Source organism: Pleurodeles waltl, chromosome 11 (genome assembly GCF_031143425.1).
Source record: "Pleurodeles waltl isolate 20211129_DDA chromosome 11, aPleWal1.hap1.20221129, whole genome shotgun sequence".
NCBI classification, from domain to species: domain Eukaryota; kingdom Metazoa; phylum Chordata; class Amphibia; order Caudata; family Salamandridae; genus Pleurodeles; species Pleurodeles waltl.
This window is the reverse complement of record NC_090450.1, coordinates 432,826,149-432,845,720: the sequence shown is the minus strand read 5'-3', so window position 1 is coordinate 432,845,720 and position 19,572 is coordinate 432,826,149. Positions and strand designations below refer to the sequence as shown.

Genomic DNA, 19,572 nt, shown 5'->3' with positions numbered 1-19,572 from the left:
CAGATGGCAAATACAAATCACATCTTAGCATGGCCATTTTTTTGTGTTGGTAGACAGGTTGGCTTCTCTTCCAGAAGGGGAAAATCCATAGCAGAACGTACTTGCCCGGAAGGGTGGCACATTATACTGGACACACCTCATGGGTATGCCTATAGTTGGCCTAGGGAAGAAGCCTCCCAAAATCTTAGGTTGGGGTTGAGAGATGCTTTATGGGACTGTTTTGTGCCACCCCCACAGGAAGCAATGTTAGAGTGGGTAGGGTTGCCCGATGAGAATGTTGCCCCTTTTAATTACTGAGTCCGTCCCACCCACAAACTCGAGCGTCAGAAAACTACTGGCCTTTGAAAGAACAGACGAAGGAATGCATTTGTGGAGCCTGCAGATCTTTGAAAGAAAGGCTGCGCCAAGAAAGCCTGCACCTGCTGAACCAAGATAGGACTTCAGAAAGAGAAGGGCTGATCCTGCTGTTAAATATAGAACAGTACAACACTGAGAGTTAAGTCTCTTTTTTAATGTAAAATGTATACAATTGCAAACCCCATAATTCACTCTGTTTTCTTTTATATAACAGACTTATTCAAAATATTACTGCACAATACGCACAGAGGCCTAACATTTGCCAATATTATAATGTTCAAGAATTTTAAATTAGAAGGAAAACACCATTATTATACATGACCACTAAGGGACAAGAAAACCTGCATCATAGCCTGTGTACACTGGCGCCTTCTACCATGTGCAAATGTGAATGGTAAATATGGAAGTAAAATGTGTAAAGATGTGATACTTTTTCTCAACAAAATGCTAAATTGAGAGATAAAGTCTAGAAAAATCGCATTTCTGGTTATAGATTTCACCTCCTGAATTTAGCACTGTTACCAAAACGAGCACCATTGTTTTTCATCTATATCTATAATCCTGGACAGTGCCTATTATTTAGTGTATCGTGGGTTATGCCATTTTTTGACAGATAGTATTTGTATTTTACATTTTTGAGAAATTGTATAGCATGTATAGCAAGTCCTTTAACCCACTCTGCTACATTACCCATAGCTGCTAGTTAAAAGTCTGCTCTTGCCCCTTCAAATCTAGATTTAGACTATCTGCTATCTTTGTTACATTCAGAAGTATAGTGCTTACTAAACTGTGCACATTGTTAGATGCTACAGAAGTAAAACTAATTAGTGCCTCTAGTTGAATATTTAGTTATGGAAGTCCAGCTGAGGTTACTTTTCACAGCTTTAGGTGGATCAATTACTGATGGAAATCGCAGTTTGCGCCATGCAAACGGCCTAACGCGATGCACATTCACAAATTGCGAGTCAGTACCGACTCGCTATTTGTGAATGCGACTCGCAAATAGGAAGGGGTGTTCCCTTCCTATTTGCGACTCGCATCGCAATTCGCAGTTACCACTAGTGTCACACTGGTGGTAACTCATTTGCAAAAGGGAAGGGGTCCTCAGGGGACCCCTTCCCCTTTGTGAATATTGTCCAGAATGTTTTTTCAGAGCAGGCAGTGGTCCAATGGACCACTGCCTACACTGACAAAACGAAACCAAATGGTTTCGGTATTTTTTTCATTTTGCAACTCGTTTTCCTTTAAGGAAAACGGGCTGCAAAATGAAAAAAAAAAACTGCTTTATTGAAAAAGCAGTCACAGACATGGAGGTCTGCTCACTTCAGCAGGCCACCATCCCTGTGAGTGCAGGGAATCGCTATGGGGTCGCAAAATGCGACCCACCTCATTAATATTAATGAGGTGGGTCTTTGCGACCCCATAGCGATTCGCAGAAGGTGTCTGAGACACCATTCTGCATATGCTTTTGCGATTCTGAAATTGCGAGTCGCACCGACTCGGAATTTCAGAATCGCAAAAGCTACATCTGGCCCCTATTCTCTTGAAGATGGAAAGCTCATAGCACAGTGCCCGTTCTCGTTGAGATCCCTTCTTTCTCAAGGCTTTTTTTAAGATATACCATCCTAAGCTTTGATTATTATGAAGGCCTCGAGCTTTCCTATTCAAAACTTACTTGCCAGTCCAGTGGTTGTTCCTACTGATTTAGTTGCGCAAGGAGGTTGATTTCGTGCCATCAATGACATTAACCTATCACACCACATTTAGCCAAATATTAGTGTAAATGCAGTTAAACGGGTACCACTAGATATTCAACAGCGCAACCATGTTCTCATAGACCCGTGGACGTTTAATACACTCAGGGACTCATTTAACAGAATCTGATGCATTGGGTGCGATGTGTCAGATTTCTTACGCAGAAATTCTGATGCATCTGCTGGAGCTAAACTCATGTATTAGTGGACTAGCATCAAAAAATGACTCTACTCCAGCAGTGCGAGGGGGCATCTAAAGAGAAAAGCCCTGCGTCAATTTTATGCCTGCTCTGAGCAGGCAGTAAAATTCTGGCACAGTGAAGTCACAGAATGATGCAGTGAAATGTTGCTGCATCTGTTCTGCAAGGCTTTTCCCGTGAGAACGCCTTCAAACATTATACCTGGCACAGGTATAATGTGAAGCAAGGGTTTACAAACTGACGCAAAAGGCCAGATGTGTCAGGTTGTAAATCGTGAGCAGTGTGGAGCACTGCTAGCACCACCACTGCGTCGAAAAATATGATGCAACAGTGGCACAAAGGCCTTGTAAATGAGACCCTCACTCTTTAAGTGCCAGTTAACCTTTTCACAACCCCTAAGGCATTAGGAAGGTAACATTAATGGCGAGTCCCCCCACTCAGAAAATTGTTCCCACACACCACTGACATCACCTGGGGTAATTGCACTTTCGAACATCCCAGGGTAGATAGTATCCTCTATAAACCAAAATGACTTACCTTTTACCCCTCAAAGGCGCACAGAAGAGATTCAGGGATGACAGGCGCTTCTTTAGGTGCTCTCTTTTTTTCTTGAAAGCTCTAGGTTCCACCTCACTTTCTACCACAGTTTCTGCTCTTGAAATCTTTTTCTGCAGGCTCATGTCAACTACCAAACATCACAAGAAGAAAAATCAAGTTCAGTCCAAAGTTTATCTGTTCTTGACGTCAGGTGGCTTTGCCACTGTGCACTTCGATAGACAAAGTCTTTCAGTAGTGTGTGTTAATTGTTAGAACCTGCAGATTATATGCTGGTGATGAAAGGGCACTGATTGTGGGCAGAACATTCAACAATTGTATACATACCCTATCAATTTCTATTTTCTGAGAACATGGTTTGCAGCTATTTCAATTAATGCCTGCACTCCTTCACATCTAGTGGGTTGATTTAGTCTGTAGAAAATGCTTATCTGTTTTAAGATTGTAATCTGATTTGTAAAGTCGAATTAAGATAGTGGCAAAATATGCATTTCACTTGACTGTTTATATTCATAGTTTATAGGTGTGTAAGGAGTGTGTGTCTGCTTAAAAGGTTTTTGAAATCCACACTTTGCCAAAGATGCAAAGTTTGTCAGCTTGTAAAATGTTGCCTGCATGTGAAAATTCCCAGCAAGTAATTTTCCAACAAGCTTCATTGTTTTGGAAAACATTTCTAATCAATAGATTGCTTCATGTTATTTTCCCACAAAAAGCATGATTATGTTTAATTGTCTTTCTGCACTTTCATTAAAACCTTCCATTCTCAGACAACTGTGACGTTTTGAAAATGTTTGCGGAAGAAAGTCTTTCCTAATTAAAAATCAGAATATATTATATTTTATATTTTAAAAAGGCTACTGTTGCGGTCAATAGAAAGTCGAAGGTAGTATTATTACTTTCGGTTCTAGCCACAGCGTGCTGTCCTCTGTTGGTTTGAGTCAAGCAGGTTATTATTTTTCTGTGATCCTTGTTTGTCTCTACTTATTTTAAATCTATTCCATCATTAATCTATTGTGGTCATTTTCAATCTACCTCAGAAGCTTCTTTTTCTGGATAACAGAATGATTTAAGATGTTTTGGGCAGTGAATTCCATACCTATCTCCACATTTTAGCCTCAGATTTCTCACGTCCTGCCACTTTTCACTCACTGGTTGAAAGCATTCTTTAAATGTCTTGCTCACGGACTTCGAATTTTCGTAACCACGCCCCTTTGAATTTCGAATCTAGTCTACACATGGGTACTATTTGTCTACTGTTGTAAATCGCACTAGACGAATTTGTTTTAACTGTATTTCGATCTATGGCTGCCATATTACTATTACGGTTTCTCTGAACATGAATTGGGAACATTTTTGAAATAGAACACTTGGACACTAGCCATTCACTAGATGGCAGACTAGGACTGTTTTGCCATTCATTGTAAGCAGCCCGTGTAACGAGGTGAATTATTGCTTGTTAATACATCTTTTTCATGCTAAATAAAATGAAGATGTAAATGCAAACTGTGAAAGGATTGCTCGAGGCCCGTGGCGATGGCTACAGCATGATTATCTTCTGTTGCGATTGAGAAAACAGCTTACTGAGATGCTACATTTCAGTTAGTCAAGAATAAAAATATATTTGAACGTCAGCTGTTATGAGTACTATGCAATTTACATTCTGAAAACAAGTCGTTGATTTGTCATCTCACGTTTTTCTCATTGCCATTGTGAACCTTTGCTATTAATATGTTAGTCAGAAGCCCACACTGATGATTTTAACTATTTCGGAACACGCATTTATTCACAGTTTGTTAGCAGACTAAACAAGGCGACTTTGATCACCGACAAGGCTGCCATCTGGTGGATTTCTGAAAAAATTTCATATTTTGCATCAATATACAGCATGAGAAACGACAGTTTATAGATTAAGTGCTTTTGTTTACTATATTTTATGGCTTATATTAATGTAGCAAACATGGAAGGCCTCATGTAATGAGTACAACTGGAAAACAGTGCAAGTATATGTATAAGTAAAGGACATAGGCAAACCTGTACACCTACATCTATGTATATATGTACAAGTATATATTGTTAAACCTGTCAGTCTTATGGTGGTCTTTCCCCCAAAATGGTGCCTTCACCCCTCCTACTTTTCTGAATTCGTTTTTGTTACCCTTAGGACACTGCTAACCAGTGCTAATGAACACTGCCTAAAACGTGGTAAGATTAGCTTACACCTACCTGGCATTTCTAATTTATTAGGTCTCTAGCACAGTGTTCCTTTCTCTCATACAAAGGACTTCACACTATCCTTTTGTACCTGCAGCTAGGCTGTAGCCAGGGCATGGAGGCAGGAAATTCCAGACACTTATCTAGGGTGAAGGCTCCGGAAGCTTCTCACACTTCAAAGTTGGCACCAGGTTTAAAAAGGGAGCCCTCAAACCCACTCCTCAGTTCACTTTCTGGACCTAGGGAAGGACTCTCAGAGGACTGCCTGCTTCTGTGGCCTGCTGTGTACTTCAGAAGATTGCTTTGTTACATCTGCTCTGGTGGCTGATGCCTGCTCTGCACCCTCGGAGTTCTGCCCTTCTGATTAAGCCCTGCAATTCACTTAGAACCCAGGACTTCCAGAGTGACTCCAAAGGCTAGTTGGCTCGCTAACTAATCAGAGCTTCAGGAACGAAAAAAGGAATCAACCTTTATGAAACCACTTGTGGACCCTGCCTCAGTGAGTCCTGACCCTGCAAGTGGTGCCCCACTAGTACTGGACCCTTAGAAGTGGTGCTAAGGGTGTGAAAATAGGCCAGAACCAAAAATGGGGACATGTTAGACTCTCAAGGGGAAACTACACGTCCCAGACTGCACTCTGGCCCCAGGAGGCGGCCATTTCCTTGCCACAGCTGCTCATACTCAACATCAACGAGTGCTATAAAGCGCCTGGGAGCACTCCGTAGCGCGTGACGCGCTAGGCTCTCAAAGGGGACTACACTTCCCAGACTGCACTCTGGCCCCAGCAGGCGCCCATTTCCTTGCCACAGCTGCTCACACTCGACATCAACAAAAGATATAAAGCGCCTGGGAGCACTCTGCAGCGCAGGAAATGCTGGACTCTCAAGGGGGGACTACACCTCCCAGACTGCACTCTGATGCCAGGAGGCTGGCATTTCCTTGCCACTGCTGCTCACACTCAACATCAACGAGCGCTATAAAGCACCTGGGAGCACTCTGCAGCATGGACGTGTGTGGCGGGCGCCTGGGACATGCCCAGCTGTGCCCGGGCCAAGGGCAGGCCCTTCCACACCCACCAGTAGCGGAAAGAGGCTGGGCTGGGCCACCCCTCTGAAATCCGGCAAAAGCAGGGTGAGTGTTAACTTCAAATATCCCTATCAAATCATAGCTGGAGGGGGTTTTATGCCTCACCCTCCCAAAGCTGTAACTGTCTAGCACTTGAGAAGTGCATTGGGTGGAAAACGGTTGCTGGATAAATTGGCAGGATTGGCAGGAAGAGGACTTTGCAGAAGGGTGAAGAATCAGAAGAGATAGATTTGGCAGAGAGACGCCTTTCATTGGAAATGAGTGACTGGCAGCGAGCCTCAGCCAATGATGAGGTGTATGAGCTTTCTGATAATGAAATTGGTCAGCCTGTGGTACAACAGATAGAACTGCTTAAATCACCCCTGGCAGCAGCTGGAAATAATGTTGTGAAGGATACCACAAGAAAGGGCAAGGGGACTTTGTCTGACTCCCCTCCTGGCTGTAGTAGCCCCCCACTCAAGAGGAGAAAAACCTCAGAAGAAACCTGGGAGAAAACCTAAAGTGGCACTTTCTGAAAATCTGAACTTCTCTGGTACACAGGAAGGTACTCATGCCAGTCAGTGTCAAGTTCCCGGCTTTGAAAATCTCTTGGTAAAATTCAAGGAGAAGGTTGAGGCATGCCTGTTGCCAGTAAAGGAGAAATTGAAGGCCTTGGAAGCAGCAGTTTCCCAGTTGTATTCCAGGCGGGGGGGGGGCTAGTATAGCACCAAAAAAGTGTGAGACTTTGGATCTTGAATGTTATGGCCCCATCCTTAAAAAAAAAAACCCGCTGGATGAAAACCCAGCAATTCAGGAAAGTGTTACCCAGCAGTCCCCGCACCACCCAAATACAGGCAACCTTTTAAAGCATGTAAAGACGGCCCAGGATAATTTGTGTAGAACTGCAGGGAAATCTAGTACAAATGGTATCAGAGGGAGATCCAGGAGCCGGACTGGAGAGAATGCAGTGACAGTTCAAGAGCGGAGGAGGGGGTCAAAATTTGCACTGTTGTAATGTTCCACCTGACTGTGCCCCTATGTGGTAATACTTACAAATGTTCCACCATTAGCTCCAGGTGTAAATTAATCCACTGAGCAGCTAAAGAACAAGACAGGACATTGGCTGAGCAAAAACTGTGATTTTAACTGCAAATACATTACGGATATTTTATTTGTTAGAAGGATTGGGTGGGTAGGCCCCCTGGAAAAGGAAGGACAAGGGGACTGTATTATAGTGAACTGTAGATACCCAGGTCTAGCCCAAAGTCTGTTCTTGTCACGATACACTGATCCCCAGGTGAGTGAAAAGATTGGTATGGTACCTTTAGGCTTCTTTTATAGGGACACCCAACCCTTAGATGGTTTCCGAGGCAGGGGCCTTCCCAAACTGCAGGAGGGTTGGCAACCACTTAGAGTAGAAAATAGATTTATTGTACTCTTGGACCTGGAGGAGAATGATTGACGGTATGAGCGGGTGCATCCGTTAACACAGGAGGTAAAAGATAAGGCAGTTTCAAGGAGGTCGCCTATTACAGCCCCAGGTCTGTGAGGGTTGGGTGTGATGTCTTCACTGACTCGGCTAATTTCTTGGAATGTGACAGGTTATGACGCTAAGCTGCAAGATGGGCAATGGGTAAAGTTTATTTCAGGCTATGATTTTATTTTACTTCAGGAAACCTGGTGAGAAGGTGCCGCGTTTTGGAATGGATTCCAAAGGTTTGCCGTTCTGGCTTAACAGTTGCCTGTTTGTCACCCAAAGGGGGTTTAGTCACCAACGTTTGCATCTTTAAAATTGCTAGAGCGTATCAGATTAATTGTAGGCATCAGGGTCTCCTCATCATTTGGTTGGTTTTCCAAAATAAGTATAACATCCTTTTGGTAAATTTCTACAATGCAGTATGGGATATTGGTTGCCAAATCAGGGCCCCTTTCTGGGCGTTGCAGACACTGAAGGGAAAGTTGGAGGCCTGGGATATTGAATTCCATGCAATTGTATCTGGAGACTTTAATGCAAAGATAGGGGGCTTTTATATTGTTGAGAATCCCTTTGAGCGGGATTGTGGTGTGCCTGCACCTGAGGATATACAGGATGCGAGGGGAAGGTCCCTTATTAAGGGGTTAGAGAGCCTGGGCTTGCAGAATACTTTTGACCTAGAATCTGTATGTGAAAATCAGGTACCAACTTTTGTGGGGAGAGGGGCTGGGTCGATAATTAATTATATCTTTGAGCCCCCTTCTGTGAGAAATCTGGTCCAGCATGGAGAGGTGAAAAGGCAGTCCTTTAGTGATCACAACACCCTCCTGGTCTCCCTAAACCTTCCATGCAACATGTGCACATTGGAGATTGGTGGGCCTGTGGGTTTGAGAATAAAGGATCAGGGTAGGAGAATTGGTTGGAGACAAGTGAGCATCCCACAGGTAGTGAAGAGGATGGTAAGCCAACATTTAAATCTTATAATAGGGATTCGTTTGTATGAATCCCCCTCCCCTGGGGAAGTGCTTGTTGTTGTGAATAAAGTAAATGACGCCATCAAGGAACTCATGACCAAGCCACTGAGCACAGTGGGTGCTTTGAAGATCAACGACCAAATCATCAATCGTGTGCAGGAATTTCCTTATTTAGGGGTAACTTTTGATGAAAAAGGAAATGGAAGCCCTGCATTTCAAGGCGATGTGTGCGCTTTAATGCTACTGTAGGAGCTACTTTTGAGTTTGCCGTAAGAGTGGGAAATAAACCTATTCAGCCTCTGCTTGAGGTGTATAGACTTAAATGCCTCTTGGTTCTTATGTATGGGGCACCAATCTGGGGCTATTCGGGTAGCAAGGCCCCTCAGATAGAGGAAAATCACTTCTGCAGAAGGCTACATGGTGTGGGGCATAATATCTCTGGGTTTTGCCTACAACAAGGAATTTAATTTGGAGTTTGTGGATGATGGGATTAAGATTGCGCCCCTTATGCTGTGGATTTCCATCTGGTCAAATGAGTGTGCCTACTAAATAGGGAAATGTTGTGTGACTGTTTGGTATGTGATCCAGCTCTGGATATTGCCTGGTTGGCATATATAAAAGAGGTTGCCACATCTCTTGGTCATCCAGAAATGTTTTATGCCCCACGATGTTTAATGCGTACCGATAAACGATGGCAAAGGAGAACTTTTTTAAATTTCTTTTTTAAAAAGGGAGGCAGAGGTATTGGGAAACCAATGGTGAGGGGTCTCAATGCTTAAGGGGCAGGTGGGTCTGGAGCTGTATCTTTTGATGGTACAAAATGTGTGGGAAAGGTCACTCATTACTCGCTTCTGATTAGGAGTAATTAGAAGTAATTTGTGCTTCCCGCTTGGCCAGTACGATTTGAAATCCATACAAACTTGCCCGTGTGATGGGGTGTCCTTACAGTCCTTAATACATTTCACCATGTTTTGTGATCTTTATGCACTGTTTAGGTGAAGATTTTTATCTCCCCTACAGACAAAAAAGGGTTTCATGCAGTCCCACCCAGCCTATTTGTGGTTGCGTAAGGTCCCAGATGTGTTCGTGTGCCAGGGGTGGGGTGCTTCTTAAAAGTAGCTATAAGTTGGCGGAACAGTGTAAATCCTTTTTAATTATTAAATATTTTTATTTTTCAAATTTTGACTGTAAATGAAATTGGAAGCTTTTAAGATTTTTAATATGTGAGCTTTTATTCTTTTTAAAATGTTTTGTATTTGATATGTTTTGTATTTGTGTGATATATGGTTAATATTATCTAACCAAATAAAGAACTGGATTGGATTTAGAAAATATTTGGCCAAAAAGTGCTCTGAGAAGCCAGAGGATAATGGGCCCTATTTGCTCATTGATCCACCCAAGGAGCATCGCTGGTTGGACTGACTTCATGGTATCTCCCGCTATGTTCTTCTCTGCAGTAGCAATTTCTGTTCAACGGCTCCTCGCAAAAAGGGTATGGGGCCTTGTGGAGCCCTTGCTGGCTACAGCCTGCAGTTTCATGCAGCTGGAGATTTGGGACTTCTAAAAAAAGAGACTAAGGGCCTGATTCTAACTTTGGAGGACGGTGTTAAACCGTCCCAAAAGTGGCGGATATACCACCTACCGTATTACGAGTCCATTATATCCTATGGAACTCGTAATACGGTAGGTGGTATATCCGCCACTTTTGGGACGGTTTAACACCGTCCTCCATAGTTAGAATCAGGCCCTAAGTCCAAACAGGAATGTTTACCGTGGACTCGCCCAGTGGCTCCCCACCGATGACACCTCCTCCAGTCCAAAAGGCCCAATACACTTTGTGTATCTGAACTGCACTTCTCCAAGGACGGCCATCACTTTTGACTTTGGCCCGGTGCGATTAGATGCTGCGATCGGCACTTTGATCTTTTAGGTGCTAGGTTTAACCTTAAAATTTAAAAGTTCAGAACTGTTTTTTTACTGATTGGACTTTAGTTGTTTTGGTGTCAAATGGTTTATTAAAATGTAGTCTATTTTTCTAAATTGGTTTGGCATTTTTCATGTGTTTTTCACTTTATTACTGTGTGTGTGCTGCATAAATAGTTTACATATTGCCTTTAAATTAAGCATGCCTGCTTTTGTGCAATGCTGCTAGAGGGTTAAGCAAAAGTTAATTGAATGACTTTTTGTAGTTCACCCTGATGATTGTGGCTGTTGCTTGAGTAGGGTTCCCTACCCCTTCAGCCAACAACCTAATTTCTCTCACTGGTGTTCATTTTTGGGATACAGTGTGTGTGTTTGGGCCATACAGTGCCATACAGTGTTTAGTGTAATACTAAACTCCAAGATAAATAATTTGACAGCAGAATTGTTCTCTTTTTAAATTCTCCTTAGTTTCTGATTGGCTATTTTGCTTCCTTTTCCAAAATGTAATTTTCCCTCCTTCTGTCTACAATGGAGATGGGGCTGCTTAACGTTGTTAACCTCAGCAAGGCTGACCTGAAGAGGCTCTTCAAGGAGAAAGAGCTGAAGAGACTCTGCAAGGAGAAAAGACTGAATGCAGGCAGAAGGCCACAACTTTGGTCCTCTAGAGCACCTTCCAAGCTTATGAGGAGGTCAAGAGGATGACAACATTGAAGAGGAGGTCTTGTATGAGAAGGAAAAGGGTTTAGTCATACACCCTGAGCTGCAACTTCCTGCAGAAGATGACAACTTGCTCACAGGAGAGGGGATCCCAGCTGAATCAAAGAGCAGCGTGTCCACCCACAACCTGTCCTCTGAGGAAGTGGAAACAGGAGGGCTGAAAGGGAGTTCAGGTTGCAACTAGCCAAACTTCAAATAGAGGAGTAGCCCCCTCTGGAGGAAAAGCATCTGGCTCTGAAATAAATGAGACTGGCTCATAAGAGGAGCCTGAAGGAGCTGGAACTGAAATCCAGGCAACGAGAATCCAGCAACAATGATGACAGCAATATCCCAATGACCTTTGGACATCTAGGCCCATATTTATACTTTTTTTGCACTGCATTTGCATCATTTTTTTTACATAAAATTGGCGCAAACTTACAAAATACATTTGCATTTTGTAAGTTTGCCCTGATTTTGCGTCAAAAAACGACGCAAATGAGGCACTAAAAAAGTATAAATATGGGTCCGAGTGCCTAGCCTGTTTGTGGGGAACAACAAAGATACATGGTTTGAAGCCTATGAGGTTGCTCTAGAGAGTCAGAGAGTACCTGAGGAGGTTTGGGGATATTTCTAATATGCCTTGTTAGCCCTAGGGGAAGGGGACAGGATGAGGTAACCTCTCATGACGGACACTCTCAACAGGAAATGTGGGTTTACCCCAGAGAAGTACAGGCAGAAGATTATGAACAGCCAGAACTTGCCCTAGCAGTCCAGGGTGGAGTTTGTGGGCCACTTTTACAAGGCATTAGGTGGTTGGGTGAAGGGCAGTGATGTGAGTGTTTACAAGGGGTTGTACAGTTTGTATGTAAGGGTACACATGTTCAGCAACTGTTTTACAGAGCTGTGCTAACACCTAGGTGATAGTAGGCCCTCTGACCCCAGACCCAGAGAGCTTCATAAGAAGGCGGACTGCTAGATCAGCACCAGGGTCTACAAGTAGGCATTTGTGGGGTTCTCCCAAAAGGGTGGTCAGGCTTTTCACCAGAAGAAAGCGGAGGAGATAAAAATAAGGGGGGGGGGGGGTTATCTCAAGGCCCCAAAACAGTTTGTGAGGGAAAAGGACCCAACCCCAATCTGGGCACAAGAAAATGGGTTTGTAGACAAGAACACTGGAAAGTGTGTACCTAAGTGCTATGAGTGTTACAGGTTTGGGTACACCAATGGAGATACCAAGTGGCCTAAGCAGGTATCGCCTCTCTGGTGGGCTTACTCAAGGGTTGGTCAGTGTAGTGCTTGGGGAAGAGATGGTTCCAGTTATAATGGGGAAATCAACTGATATGACAGGGAGGTAATGCCAAAAACCCACGTGCCTTCCAATACTTCAAAGTACAGGCAGGGGTTCACCAGCAATGGACAGAGGGCAAAAGCTCTGAGGGACACAGGAGTTAGTATGAATTCAGTAAGGTGTCATCTAGTGTCCTGAGAGCAGGTGATACCCAATACATTCCACTAGGTAGTAGTAATAGCAGATAACAGTGAGAGCCTCTACCCAGTGGCTTTGGTTCCATTTGAGTGGGGGAGTCTCAGGTTCTCTGAAGGCAGCTGTAAGCCCTGCCATGCCAGTTGATTGTTTGTTAGCCAATGACTTGGAGCACACGGCCTAAAAGGAAGTGGAGCTCAAGTCACAGATGGAGATATCTGAATTATCCTAGTGGGTCTGCATGACCACACGGTCCATGGCTGCCCAGAAGGGGAGCCAAGGACACCTGGAGCCAGCAAAAATGGCAAAGACAGCTGCAAAGAAAGGGAAAGGCAGGAGGTGGGAAACCAGCCACTGAAACTCTCGCGGAACAGGTGGGTAGGCCACCAGAAATGGCAAAGACAGCTGCAAAGAAAGGGAAAGGCAGGAGGTGGGAAACCAGCCACTGAAACTCTCGCGGAACTGGTGGGTAGGCCACCAGAGGAGGCTACCCACAGCCTTTCAGGGAGGGCATTGCCTCCCTAGAAGACCTGCCTGAGCTTATTTGATAGCAAGCCTAAGGTGCCTCCACCAGGGAGGGGTTCTGCAAGGCACAGAAGGAGTGCCCAACCCAAGATGGTATGAGGCTGCAATCTGAAGTCCAAGCAGCTGGTGACATCTCTTGAGATCACCTAATTTATTGGGAGAAAGATCTCCTGTATAGTGAGCCTAAGGTACCTCTGCATGGGGGCAACATGTGTATTGATGGCCCCCCATTGCTACAGGACCTATGCATTGGGACTGGCTCATGAGATACCCCTGGAAGAACATCTAGGGCAGGACAATAGCTTTGGCAGGTTTGTCTCCCACTTTTATGAACCAGAGATGAAGACAAACCCAGATATGTTCTGTAGGACATGTTCCACCTGCCAGGTCAGTGTGAAAACAGGGAAAAAACCTAAGTCTCCCCAACTCCCTTAACTCTCATTGGCACCCCATTTAAACTAACGTGTTGGCCCCTGGGCCCCCAATATGTTTATCTTGGTTTTGGTGGACCATGCCTCTAGGTACACAGAGGCAGGAGGTCTGAGGTATTGTGACTGCACCTGCAGTGGCTATAGCCCTGATGGGTATTTCAGCTCAAAATGTGTTCTTCGGGGAAGTGGTGTCTGACAGGGGCACTAACTTCATGTCAGCCTACATGAAGTCCATGTGGGAAGAATGTGGGGTAACTTACAAGTTCTCCACTCCCTATCATGCTCAAATCAACTGACTTATTGAGAGGTTCAACAAGACTCTGAAAGGCATGATTATGGGCTCACCTGGGTCCTTGAGGCAGAAGTGGGACATCCTTTCACGATGCTTGTTCTTTGCTTATAGGGATGTATCACAGAAGGGAGTTGGGTTTAATCCTTTTGAGCTCCTCTATGGTCACTCTGCCAGGGGACATCTCAGTCTGGTTGAGGATGGGTAGGAGCAAGCTCCCAAGGATCCCTCTCAGGAAGTGGTTAGTTACATGCTAGCCTTCAGAAAGCAAATGCAAAAATTATGGAAAAAGGCTTCTGAGAACTTAGAAGCCAGCCAAGAAATCATGAAACTGTGGAATAACGAGAAGGACACTCTAGTAGAGTTTTAGTCTAGCTACAAAGTGTGGGTGATAAAGTCAGTAGATCCCAGGGCCCTCTAAGACAGTGGGACTGGGCCTCTGAGGTGAAGGAAAAGAAGGGGAAGGTCACTTACCTGGTGGGCCTTAAGACCTCCAGGAACCCCTTAAGGGTACTGCATATTATTCGCCTTAAATCCCACCATAAGAGGTCTGAAGTCACTATGCACCTCTGGACAAATGATGGAGTGGAGGAGGAGAGTGAGATTCTCCCTAATCTCTTATCCTCCATAGAAAAAGATGGGTCAATGGAAAGTGTCAACCTCTCTCCTACCCTGATGCCAGAACAGGAGAGGGACTTTCACCAGCTATTGGGGGAGTTTTCTTTCCTATTATCCCTCACTACTAGACTTACACACCTATGTACTTATGATATAGACACTATAAATATTATACCAGTCAAAAACAAAATGTACAGGGTGTCGGATTAAATGAGGGCCAACATTACTGAGGAAGTATCCAAAATGCTGGAGTTGGAAGTGATTAAGAACTCCAGTAGTCCCTGGGCCAGCCCAGTGGTGCTGGTCCCCAAAGCTGCTCCACTCACACCACCCCAGAACTCGGGTTCTGTGTGAACTACTGGGGCTCAACTGAGGGGGCTAAAGAGGTCTGAGTTCTATACCCCAGAGGACCAGTTCCAGTGTAGGATGATGCCCTTTGGACTCAGGAATGCCATACTACCTTCCAGAGGGTGGTGTACCAAGTCCCAGCCAGGTTGGAGGCCTTCAGTGCTGCTTACTTACAGGAGATAGTGGTCTATAGTAGCAGCTGGGAGGACCACCTGTTTCACCTACAGGAAGTGCTTCAGACCCTGCAAAAGGCAGGCCTATCAAGACCAGCAAGTGCCAGAAAGGGCAGTGTTCAGTTCTGTACTTGGGATACCTCGTGGTGGGGTAAGGTGCAGCCCCTCCAGGACAAAATAGAGGATATCCTGGACTGGGAACCCTCAATACCTCAAATAGAAGTAAGAGCCAACCTGTGACGTACTACATCTGACAGGAGGTTTGTTAAGGGATATGGTACAATTGTTGCTCCTTCTAAGAAGCAGCTCAAAAAGGTGATTTGGCAGAGGGCTGTCAGAAAGCCTTTGACACCCTCAAATAGGCCATGTTTACAGCATCTTTGCTAAAGGCCCCTGACTTTTCCTAGGTAGCTATTGTACAAACTCATTCCTCAGAGCATAGCACAGGAGCTGTTTTATCACTGTTGAATCAGGAGGCTCTAGAACAACCTGTAGCCTTTATCAGTAGGAGGTTACTTCTCATGAAACTGAAGTGGAGTGCCTGGGCACTGAAGAAACTGAGACAATACCTGTTTGGGTCTCACTTCTGGGCTCAGGTAGACCATAGGCCACTCAGAAGGGATCATGTGAATGAGGGGTGAGAATCCTAAATTGATGAGGTGGTCCATTTCCCTACATGGAATAGAAGTTACGGGGGAGCATCTTCCTGATTCAGACCGCTCTAATGCTGATTGTCTGTCCTGGTTCTTCCTTAATGATGAGAACTCCCAGGAGGTTGGGTATTTTTCCTTACTTTCAGCTGGGTGGGGCACGTGTTAGACCTGTAAGCCTTAGGGTCCTCCCCCATAATTATTGCCTTCCCCACTCCTATGTTTCTCAAATCATTTTTGATGACCTCAGGACTTTGTGCATATTACTATTGTTAACCAATGCTAAAGTGTTTGTGTTCACGCCCTAAACATGGTAAATTGCCTTACACCTGGTTGGCATATTTAATTGACCTATACATCGTAGGAAAGTTATATACTATATACCTAGGGCCTGTAAGGTAAATGCTACTAGTGGGCCTGCAGGACTTATTGTGCCACCCACTTAAGTAGCCCTTTAAAATATGTCTCAGGTCAGTTTTAAACTGCCAATTCGACATGGAAAAATAACTCATTTGAGAAGCTTAAACTCCTTTTTTAATAGAAGTCATCTTAAGGTAGGCCCTAAACAACCAATAGACCAGGATGCATTGTAATTAATAAGTTGGACATGTACTCATTGTTTTATATGTCATGGTAGTGACAAACCCACAAATTTATTTTTCATTACCTTAAGGCCTACCTCTCCCATAGGATTACATTGCATTACTGTATTACATTTAATAAGTGCTAACTTTTAATTGGGAGTACGTAGGAAAGTTATGTATAGCAAATGAAGGATAGTAATTTAAAACTCTGCTTAATGGTAATGTCAGATTTTCAATCACAGTTTTGGAAATGCCACTTTTATAAGGTTGGCATTTTCGTGCCCTAAGCATTTGGTGCTTGCAGCCTGAACCTGAGTCACATGACTAGTTGTGAGTGACAGTTGGCCTTTGTATATTCCGCCCAGACATTAACACAATAGAGGGATTACGTGTGCTTGGATGGGCTGTCTCAGGCAGGATGGGAGGGTGAAGCTGTGCACAGCCCCGCTTGCACTTAAATAGTCTATGCCCTGCTCTAACACAAAGGACTTCAATTAGCCGTTTGTACCTTTAGTCAGGTAGCAGCCTGGTCTGGGTGGCAGGTAATTCCAGACAATTCTATGAGGGAAAGCCTCCCGACTTTTCTCTCACTTCAAAGTAGGTTACATGTATAAAAAGGGGACCCTCAGAACCATTCTTCTATTCATTTCATAAACCTGCAGAAGGACTCTCAGAGCACTCACTGCGTGTTGCTGTGGTTCGCTGTGTACTTCAGAAGACAGCCTTGCTGCATCAACAATGACTGCTTTGCTGCCTGAAGCCTGCCCTGAGCCCCTGAGGTCTGCTTGTGCCCTGTACTTCTCCCTGAACCCAGGACTACCAGAGTGACTCCAATAAATAGTTGGCTAGCCTCCTGTTTGAGCCTCAGGGACAGAAAATCTTACAACCATCTTGAATCCTCTCCTGGACCTTGCCTGAGTGGGTCCTGATCCTCCAAGTGGTGCCTCTCCAGGCCTAGACTATTGGAAGTGGTGCTAAAGGTGATGAGATAGCCCAAATCCAAAATGTGGGTCTTAGAACATTTTTGGTCAAAAAGTACTCTGAGAAACAAGAAGAGACCAGGACCTACCTGCTCACAAATTTGCCCAAGGTGCATCACCTGTAGGCCTGAATTCGTGGAACCACATACTAGGCCCTTCTCCGCAGCAGCAAATCTTGTTCAGCTGCTCCTCACAGAAGGGGTATCTGGCTTTGTAGAGCCCAGCCTACAGCTTCTTCCTGCAAGACATTTTTGACTTCCACAAAGGAGACTAGGGGTCTCATTATGACTTTTTGGTCGGAATGATCTGACCGGCAAAGCCATGGGGAGGAGGCTGCTGTCATACCGGCGGCCTCCCCCCCAGTTGTATTACAATATTTCTACTGGTCTGACTGCCGGAAACATCATATTATGACATTTCTGCCGGTCAGAACAGTGGAAACAGTGCCAGGGCATTGACCTCGGCTCCCTTAAAGGGAGCCGAGGCCAATGACATGCATAGCAGACAATACGCATTCTGAGGATGCTGGCATGGGGGTTCCTGCACAGGCCATGCCATGGGCAGTGAAGAGGCTCCCCTCTGGCCCCCATCATTTGCTTTCTACCAGCCTTTTCATGGTGGGAATCTGCCATGAAAAGGCTGTCAGAAAGAAAACTCGTGATCAGCACTATGGCGCTGAACTGAGTGCCACTGTGGCTGACCACGACTCCGACTGCTGCCACCCCACTGGGATCCGTGATCCTGTCGGTGGCAGTGGTCTGACCGCCAGGGTCATAATCTGGCAGACAGACCACCAGAAGTGCTCGGTCCGACTGCCAAACTCATATGAAGGCCTAAATCTGAATGAAGGAATATTCACCACAAACTTACTCAGTGGCTCCCTTATGACGCCTCCTCCTCGGACACCGCCAGCGGCCTTGCTCTGCTGAATGTTACCTTCTCAAACAGTTTTTCTTGAAATTTCTTCAAAGTCCGAAGGCAAGCAGAGACCGGGCCCAATCCACTTTGTGTATCCGAACCATGTTCTATGCTGTCGAGCATGACTTTTGACTGTGACACAGTCTTGCATGACTAGATGTCCATGGTTGCCACTTTGATTTTTCAGGCACTAGTTTTTACCTTAAGTTTTAAAAGTTCATAACTAAGGTTCTACTGATTGGGTTTGTGTTGTTTTGGTGTCAGATAATTTATTAAAATGTACTCTATTTTTCTGAATTGGTTTCAGATTTTCACTTTATTCCTGTTTGTGCTCTGCATTAATATTTTACACATTGCCTCTAATTAAAGCCTGGCTGTGTTGTGCAATGCTGCCAGAGAGTTAAGCAAAGGTTAATTAAGTGACCTTTTTATGGTTTATCCTGATGAGGTTTGTGTCTGTTGCTTGAGTAGAGTTTCACAGCCCTCAACCAACAACCAGATTTATCATATATATAGCTATATATAATTGATGCTTTGTGATTAGATGCAGATGATCTTGGAGTTCACTTATATTTGGTCATAAAACCTTTTTTTCCAGAAAAAAGATGGCTGTAATATTACTGTTTGTGGCATTTTGAAAGAAGACACATCTCTATAACAGCACTCAATCTGATCTGAGTATCAGTTGAGTTTGTTTTCAAGCCTCAACAGTTTAGAGAAGATACTAATGAATCGGTTGTATTCTGTTGCTGTATTAAAGTGAATTCCTTTTATCAACTATTTAATTCAAAAGAGTGTCATGATCTAACAGATATTACTTTTTAGATATACCACACATTACATGCTTTAGTATTTTTGCTGTAGAGAAGAATGTATTTCCATTGTTTTCTTAACACTTCCAGGCTCCTGAAATATTGTAACTAAATTCTGGCTGTATAGTGTTTCAGATCTACAGATCTTTTTAAAGCTTTCCCAGCTTTTTTCATATGGGAATATGAGAAAACTAAGAAGTTTAACATTTCTTCTAAAAAATGTCCGCACAGGAATAACAAACTCTCTACATTAAGTATCACAGACTGATCAAACCATGGAATCTTGTAAGGTTGATGTATCGAGGACTGATATTTCTTCATCTAACATTTGTGAACCAATAATCCGTGCTTCTGCATCTAATAGGAACAGAAAGTATTTCTTTGCCAACTTCACCTCTACCAGTAAAAGTATTTAAAATAATCCACTTTCTCCATTTAAGTCATCTTCTTATAGGAAACTTGGCTGGAAGAAATTAGATCGCTAAGTCAATTTACAGAGGAAACTAACAAAAATGCAGTGTTTTGATGACTGATAAACAATTAATGAAAGAG

The 19,572-nt window shown here is 44.0% G+C and overlaps 1 protein-coding gene across 2 annotated transcripts in view; it reads right to left on the bottom strand.

Moving 5' to 3' along the window:
- Positions 1-19,572, bottom strand: part of C11H17orf50 (chromosome 11 C17orf50 homolog) — a 177,337-nt gene that overhangs the window by 49,998 nt on the left and 107,767 nt on the right. For both annotated transcript variants that reach the window (XM_069215451.1, XM_069215450.1), the window contains one exon: positions 2,849-2,996. In XM_069215451.1, the coding sequence (XP_069071552.1) occupies positions 2,849-2,991 (143 nt within the window). In that variant the 5' untranslated portion in view covers positions 2,992-2,996. The remainder of the gene's footprint in view (positions 1-2,848; positions 2,997-19,572) is intronic.